General features: G+C 24.4%; 3 protein-coding genes across 3 annotated transcripts; 1 reads left to right on the top strand and 2 right to left on the bottom strand.

Moving 5' to 3' along the window:
• Nucleotides 1-457: 457 nt before the first annotated feature.
• On the bottom strand, nucleotides 458-1307 carry DICPUDRAFT_160096 (uncharacterized protein; the record flags this gene model as incomplete). Its single annotated transcript, XM_003294946.1, has 3 exons — nucleotides 458-677; nucleotides 752-1050; nucleotides 1125-1307. The coding sequence occupies 3 exons, from the start codon at nucleotides 1305-1307 to the stop codon at nucleotides 458-460; spliced, it is 702 nt and encodes a 233-aa protein (XP_003294994.1).
• An 801-nt stretch (nucleotides 1308-2108) lies between these two features.
• On the top strand, nucleotides 2109-3643 carry DICPUDRAFT_44210 (uncharacterized protein; the record flags this gene model as incomplete). The annotated part of the gene is made up of 5 exons (XM_003294947.1): nucleotides 2109-2239; nucleotides 2306-2517; nucleotides 2608-2712; nucleotides 2796-2989; nucleotides 3089-3643. The coding sequence occupies 5 exons, from the start codon at nucleotides 2109-2111 to the stop codon at nucleotides 3641-3643; spliced, it is 1197 nt and encodes a 398-aa protein (XP_003294995.1).
• A 403-nt stretch (nucleotides 3644-4046) lies between these two features.
• On the bottom strand, nucleotides 4047-7325 carry DICPUDRAFT_96166 (uncharacterized protein; the record flags this gene model as incomplete). The annotated part of the gene is made up of 6 exons (XM_003294945.1): nucleotides 4047-4219; nucleotides 4286-4820; nucleotides 4977-6172; nucleotides 6253-6736; nucleotides 6818-6985; nucleotides 7056-7325. 6 exons carry the CDS (start codon nucleotides 7323-7325, stop codon nucleotides 4047-4049), a joined length of 2826 nt encoding a protein of 941 aa, XP_003294993.1.
• Between the last annotated feature and the right edge of the window lie 1098 nt (nucleotides 7326-8423).

Here is an 8423-nt window from a genome sequence, read left to right as displayed (position 1 = left end):
CATGAACCTAATAGATCCTTGGAGAAACTACTAATCAAGAATAAACCTTTGGCTCTAACATACCAACCTCCCCGTTGTTGGAAACACTCTTTATATAAAATGGCCAAATATAAAAAAAAAATAAAGGTTACATAAAAAAAAAGTTTAAATAAAATAAGTTTTATTTTATAATTTATATATTTATTTATTTAATTTTTATTTTTTTTCTATGATGTAATAAACATTTAATCAAATAAAAATAAATATTTATAATTTTTGGTTTTTTAAAACAATATTAAAAAAGTTTTTTTTTTTTTTTGTCACACAAATAGGTATTTTGATTATGTGTGTGGTTTAAATATATACAATTTTATTTTATAAACTTTATTTTTTTTTTGTTATAATTTAAATATTATTAAAATTATAATCTTATTCGCGTTGTTATGTAGTTTTATTATATTATATTTTTATTATTATATTATTGATTTTGTTCTTTTGCAGTTTCTAAAGCTTTTAATATAAATGGTTCGATTTGATCTTCTTGTATAAATTGAGAATTTATTATAGTATTTGAAATGATAATAGTATTTATATTGCTACCTGAATTAACCCAAACTCTACCATTGACTCCAACTGCTATTTCGTATGGAATGTGTTTACCTAAAACTTGTAATATATAACAATCTTCTGATAATAAACTATTTTAAAGAAGGAAAAAGGATATTAATATTATAAAAAATGATTGTTTTAAATCATAACTATATAAACTTACTAATGTGATAAACCTAAAGAACAATTTAACATATAACCACCAATTAATTGACCAAAACCTTCAGCTTTTTGTTTTTGTGATAAACAAACAATTTCAGGTTCCATATCTCTATTTGCAACAGTTACACGTGCATATACTAAATTTCCAATATTTAATAATGGTTTATTGCTTTTGGTTGCACCTTCAAATGAATATGCTGATAATAATGCATTACAGCTTGATCCTATATCTACTTTAAATGATTCCGCATGCTTTTCGACAATTGTACCTATAACCATATCTTCAACTTGTGGAACATACTATAGTATAACAGTGTTAGTATATATAGCTATATAAATGTATATTTATAATACAATCAAAAAATAATAATTACTCTTTTTTGTTCATTTTCTATCCAATAAAATTTATGAAATTTGCTATATCTTAAAACACCTGCTTTAGTTGCTACAACTGTCTCTTTTGATTGTAATAAACCAGGCCCTATTCTAACTTTAAGGTCACCTATTTTACCAATAACATCACCTGGTACTACAAATTCGTCAACGAGTTTATCCATTTATCTGAAACTATTCTAAATATTTTAAAATTATAAAACTATAATTCGAGATTTGAATGGGTTTAATTTATTATAAATTATTAATTAATTTAATGTTTAAATAATTTATAAAACTATTTTAAAATTGGTAAATTACGAAAAAAAAAAAAAAATTAAATCTAAAATTTATCAAAAAAAATTAAAAAAAAATTATAAAAAAATGCAATTTTTTTTTTTATTTTTTTTTTTTTTTTTGTAAAAATTTTTTTTTAAGACATCCAACTGCTGCTAAAAATAATAACAAAAAAAAAAAAAAAAATTACCTCATTCATTCACACACACTTACACTTATATATACATAATATATATTCACTTATTTAGTTATTTTATATTAATATATAAATATAAAAAATAAAAAAAATAAAAAAAAAACCAACACTTTCACCCAAAAACAAACCCACACCCAAAAAATTGTTGTATTTAATTTTTTTATTTTTTTTATTTTATTTTTTTATTTTATTTTTTTTTAGATATAAATATAATTAATAATATAAATAATATAATTGTGTATATGTGTAGATTTTTTTAATTTTTTGATTAAAAAATTTTAGTTGATGTTTTTTTTAAATTCATAATCATTTTTTTTATAAACAAATAAAACATCATTTAAATTTTTTATTTTTTATTTTTTTTTTCTATATCAATTTTTTATTTTATTTTTTTTTTCTTACTGTATTATCACCCCCCATCACACCACCATTAAATTGTACTATATCAAATCATATATATATATAACCTAAAAGAAAGAAAATCAAATAAAGAATGACAAAATCATACGCATCTAAATCAAAATCATTTTTCAATAATAGATTTATAACGGGTCCTGATAGATCATATTTTATACTGGCATTGATTTTAATGTTTGTGCCCGAAATACCCTTTTTAATATTTATGTAGGTATCATCGCTAAAGGATATAGTAGTAATCATTTTATATTATTCTAACAATTTAATTTCTAGATGCCCTTTGTTTCAAGAATGGATTACACCTGCAATTTATGTAGTTTCAATTTATTTATGGATAGGATCATATATATTTATGCTCGAAGCAGCATTTACAGATCCAGGTATTATACCAAGAGGTGTTTATGATGATGATGCATTTTCACAAAGACAACCTTTATATAAAAAGATTACAGTTAAAGATCAAATATTAGAAATAAAGTGGTGTGGTAAGTGATAGTAGTTGTGATAATCATCATTAAAGATATCGAATATAATTGTATAGGATATTAATTTTTTATTTATTCAATCAATAATAGATACATGTTGTTTATATAAACCACCAAGAGCAAATCACTGCGGTATTTGTAATAATTGTGTTGAGCATTTCGATCATCATTGTCCATATATAGGAAATTGTATAGGTATGATTCTAGAATTTTATTAAATACTATTTACAAATTAAAACAAAGGTTATTAATATATATTTTTAAACAATATTATTTAGGGAGAAGAAACTACCAAGCATTTTTATATTATTTATGTACATTGGGATTTAAATGTTTGTTTATTATTGGATTTTGTATAGCACATATTGTTATCGAGGCAGTACGTTATAGAAGAGATCACGAAGATGCATCAAGTGCTAAAGTTTTTAATGAAGCAATGAGTAAATCTCATTATCTTTCAATTATCTTTATAGTGTACGCATTAGCAGGTTTCCTATTTGTAGGTTCATTGGGTGGATTTCATTTGTTTTTAGTATTTACCAACCAAAGCACCAATGAAAAGATAAAAAAGACTTATAAAAAGGGGAATCCATACAAAAAATCTTATTGGAGAAATTTTATCGAGGCATTTAGTCCACCAAGATATCCAAGTTATATTAAATTCACCATAGATAATGAAAAAGAGTTATCAGACTTACCTATAGCCTCCTCCCAGCAGCAAGATATTCAAACTAATAATGGTGATACAACCAATCTATATACTCCACCTATTTCACCTCCAACTGGTATTAGATATTCATTAGATAATCTAAGATCTTCAACAAACAGTAATAAATCAAGTAAAAATGATGAAAATAATCAACAAAATAGTTATAGTAATAATATAAATAATATTAAAAACAATAATAATAACAATAGTAGTGGTAATAACAACAATAGTAATAATGAAAATAAAAATAATAATCAAAAAGATGAATCAAATAGTAATAGCAGTAGCGGTGCAGAGGCTTATGACGAAGATGATGATCAAACTACAAACGATGGAGATGATGAAGATTTCAAGAGTGATAATGACAAAGATATAACTTCAGTTTCTATGAACCATGAATTGCAGGTTCATTCATAATCAAATAATAATAATAATAATAATAATAATCATCATCAAATAATAATAATAATATTAATAATAAGATAAAATAGAACATACTTCAAATAATATTAAAGATAAACAGACCATTGTAAATAATGGTTTTGTTGGTAGTAAAATAAAATTAGTTTAAATCAATTGATCACTAATATAGATTGATTTAAATCATTTCGAAAAATTAAAATAAATTAACTTTTAATTTTTTAATTGTAATATTAAAATTTTATTTTATTTTTATAAAACTAGGATTATTATTATTTTAAATAAATATTACAAATAGATATCTATAGAGTTTTATTTTTTTATTTTTTTATAAAATTAATTATATTAAAAAATTTATAATATAAAAATTTATTGTAATTGATATTATTGTATTGTTATATTATTTAAATTGGAATGGTACTGTTAATGGGGGTGGTGGAGGTTGTTTATTTAAAGCCATACCTGTAGTTTTTGTTAAAGGGAATGGTTTAAATGCGGTTTTATTTGACATTACATTATTCATTACATTACATAAAGGAGGAGTTGAGAATTGAGGTGGTGGTTGTTTATTTTCTATTGGTAAAGCACTAGTTGATTGGGATAAACTATTGTGAGTAAGTTGTTGGGGAGGATTAATACTTATATTTGTTGTTGATCTAACGGGCATTGCTTTTACTACTAATGGTGGAGGAGGTGGCAAATTCATTTCACTATTACATTTCTTAAAAACATGTGGATTATTAGTTATATTATTTATTAAATATGCATTATTATTAATATTATTATTTGGATTTGCTGCAGTGTTATTATTTTTAATGGCGTTTGTATTATTATTAGGTGTGGGGCAGTTTGTTATTGTAACAGGTGATTTATTTCTTGGAGCAACGGCTGGTTTATTTGCAGGTGATTTGGCTCTCATTAGTGTTGATGGTGGGGTTGTTTGTGGTGGTGGTTGCATTACTGGAGGTGGTAGTTGCATTAATGGGGTTATATTTGGTGAGGGGATTGGTATTGAGTCTATTTCTGGTGGGGGAGGGGGTAAACTAAAAGCATCGATTGGGGGAGGGGGTAGCGAGTCAAATAAATCAGTTGCGATTGGAGGAGGGGGTAGCATTATTACATCATATGATATGGGAGGTAGGTGGCTGCAATCAATTGGAGGTGGGGGAGGTAGCTTGGGTGGTGATAGTGTTTTATAATGTTTTTTACCATTTAGCACTGGGCTTGTACTCTTTTTTCCTATTAATGTTGGACTTCTAGGTTTTGGACGTTGTGGTGTTATTGCATCAAGTGCCAACATTCTTGGGGATATATTTTGTTGGTTTCCAACCAAAACAGGGCTGTTTCCTTTAGGTCTTCCTGGGGGTAATGGTGGCACATTTGAAGATACATCAAGCGAAGAATGAATATTTGTTGAATTTATATTTGATGAGCTTGTACTTTTATTTATTAAAGGTGGTAGGGTTAAAGGTGGTGGTGGTAACAGATTATTAAAGGATTTTGAGTTTGAATTTTTTATTGACATATATTCACTGCTAGATGATAATGGTGTATTAATACCAGAAGATGGGTTGGAGTGGGTATATTCGGAGCGCGGAGTTATTGCAGATGAATATTCATTGGAAGAGTCGATTGATTGGTTAAGAGTGTTATATGGGCTTTGATTTCTTGGTGGTGGTGGGGGTCTATTTGCTTTACCATTGGTTGGTTGCACTATTTGTGGTAATTGTGATGATGCATCCATTTCTGACATAGGAATCGATGAAATAGTTTGAGGCATTCTTCTCGCACTATGTCTGGAAGATGGGTCCACATCTAAATTATAAAATGATGGAACTGAGCTGGCTCTTGAAAAATTTGATGATGATGGTACAGTCGTGCTGTGAAAAGTTGGTGATATTTGATCAATTTGTGATGGAGTAAGTGTGGAGTTTGGTGATGGGCCTGGTGATGGGGGTTTAAAACCAAATATATCTTTTACATTGGGTGGTGGTGGTGGTTTTCTACCATCTCTTAGACTTCCGCTATTTGGAGTTGTGGAATTTAGTGATATTGTATTTGGTTGTTGGTATTTTTGTTGTTGATTTTGTTTGTTTGCAAATGATGGTGATTCAAGATTGGGTGAGCTTTCTTTACTTGTATTTAAACTTGAACTATAGGGTGATGGTGACATTGAGATATCAATGGAAGTAGAAGAAAGTGATGACATTGAGATGCTCGAGTTAGTGCTGCTTGTTAAATAATTGGAGTTTTTTTTTGTAAACCAACTATATCTATTTTGTTTTGTAGCATCAATATTTCCTCCAACTAATTGTGAAATCAAAGTGAACCATTCCTTTTTCTCTTCTTCATTTTTAAAATATAAACCAATAATTTTTTCTTTTTTCTCATTAAGTAACAACATTTCGAAACCTTCTTTATAACCTGGTAATGAGTCAATTGAATCTCTAACGAGGCAATTTTCCAAATTGATATTTAATTTTACAGTTGAATTTGTTTTTTTATTTTTTGCTAAAATTAATAGGTCTATAAATAAAATAATAAAATATTTAATGTTAAATATTTAATAAAATGATGATTTATAAATATTTAATATATATATTTACCACTAAACAATATACACCTTAATAATTCACTTCTATCAATTTTTTTTGCAACTAAACCTTCTTTTATAAATTTTCTTGTTGATTTAACTAATTTTAAATCTTGAGGACATAAAGATTGTTCTATTTCTTTAATTTTCTTTTCATTTTCAATTCTTTCATCAGCTAATTTCTTTTGATAGTTAACTTCCTCCAATACTTGAGTTATTTTATCATAACAAAAAGTAATTGAATTATAATCCATATGTTCATGTGGTGTATTTTCTATTAGTGATTTTAATAATAAAGGATACTTGGTGATTCTTTGAATTGGTTTTATTATTAACATTGAGAATGATAAACCTCTATTTAAATAATTCTTTTCTGCTGTCTCAATATGCTGTGATACAATTTTAGATGTTGATTTTAATTTATCTAAAGAGTCACTCCATGAATTCTGATATGTACAAAATTCTTTATAAAGATTTAAATAATCAAAACTATCAAACTATGTTTTTATAAAAAAAAAATAATAAAATATTAGAAATTTTCATAAAATTTAATAGTTTATATAATAGCCAATACCTACAAATGGAATTAAAACAGCACCAATATTTTGTAAATGTGGAGGTCTATTGGGAATTCCTTCTAATTGATGAATAATTTCTTTGTGGTATTTTAAAATATCTTCAGTGCAACTAAATACATCTTGATATTGTCTTAAATCAATAAGAGTTCTGATTGGTTCAATATAAAGCTATATAAAAATAAATAAAAAAAGTTAATAAATTTTTTGTTTTTCGAAATTGTTTTAAGGTTTGATTTACCTTGGTAATTAATTTTAAATCTCTAACATAATTTGCCTCTGTTTTTACAAATTCTACAACAGTTTGTTGCCTCATTCTTTCCTTTTTTAATGATGCTTCATCATGGGATAAATGTTGCGGTATATTGTTTTCTATATTTATTAATTCTTCATCAAATACAACACTGCTTGTATCTGAAAAATCTTCCTCTGTATTATTTGTACTACTGCTGCTATGCATTGCATTGCTGATTATTTTATTTATATTATTAAAATCTTCTTCTCTTATCATTTTTTATTATATTTATGTTATTTATACAAAATTTAAATGGTTTTTTCTTCTATGTTTTGTTTTATTTTTGATTGAATATTAAAAAACTATTTATTAAAAAAAAAAAATTAATATGTATTGTTATTTATTAAAAAAAATTATAATTGTTTTTTTTTTCTTTGAGTTATAACTATAGTTAAAGCACAAAAAAAAACACATACACAATTATAATAAAGAAAAAATTTATAAAATTATTAAAAAAATTATTATAGATAAAAATATAATATAAATATAAATATATAAAATATTATTATTTATAAACAAAACTATTATTATTGATTTGATTGTTGGGTAAGTATATTGAGTGAATATTAAATTTTAAAAAAAAAAAACAAAAAAAAAAACAAAATAAAATAAATTTTGATTATTATTTTTAAAATAATATTAAAAAAATGAAGGATTATATGTTTTAAAAATATACAAAATACACACAATTATGTGTGTGTGTGTGTTATTTTATGTGGTATGGGGGGAAGTGTGTGAATTTTTGTTTGTCTGTGCTTGTGTGTTTATTGATTTCATTAAAATAAAATGTTGTGAGTGTGTGTTAGTGGTTTTTTTTTTTCTTTTTTTTTTTTTGAGATAAATATAGTTATTAAATATAAATATATAAACAAATATAAATATATAAATTAGTGTATCTTGGATATGTAAAGTAAAATAAAATTTAAAAAATGTATACTTGAAATTTTGTATGTATTGTATTTTTTGATGTGTGGGGGGCATACTAAAATTTAAAAAAAAGAGATAGGGAAATTGTATCATATATAGATATGTCTTTTTTTTTATTAATAGAAATACACACTTTATATTTAAATGATTTTTTTTTATTATAATATTATTATATCATAATAGTTGTTTTTTTTTGATTGAGAGAGAAAAAAACACTTGTATCTATTTGATTGATTTTTTTTTTTTTTTTTTTTTTTTTTTTTTTCTTTTTTAAAAAAATTTTTAAAAAAATTTTTTAAATTAAAAGGGGGTTTTTTATAAAAAAAAAAAATCAAATTGAGGGGGGTTTTTTAAAATATAAAAATTTTTATTTTTTTTTTTTTTAAA

This window comes from Dictyostelium purpureum (assembly GCF_000190715.1).
Source record: "Dictyostelium purpureum unplaced genomic scaffold DICPUscaffold_687, whole genome shotgun sequence".
Taxonomy (NCBI): domain Eukaryota; phylum Evosea; class Eumycetozoa; order Dictyosteliales; family Dictyosteliaceae; genus Dictyostelium; species Dictyostelium purpureum.
This window is presented reverse-complemented; position numbering and strand designations above follow the sequence as displayed.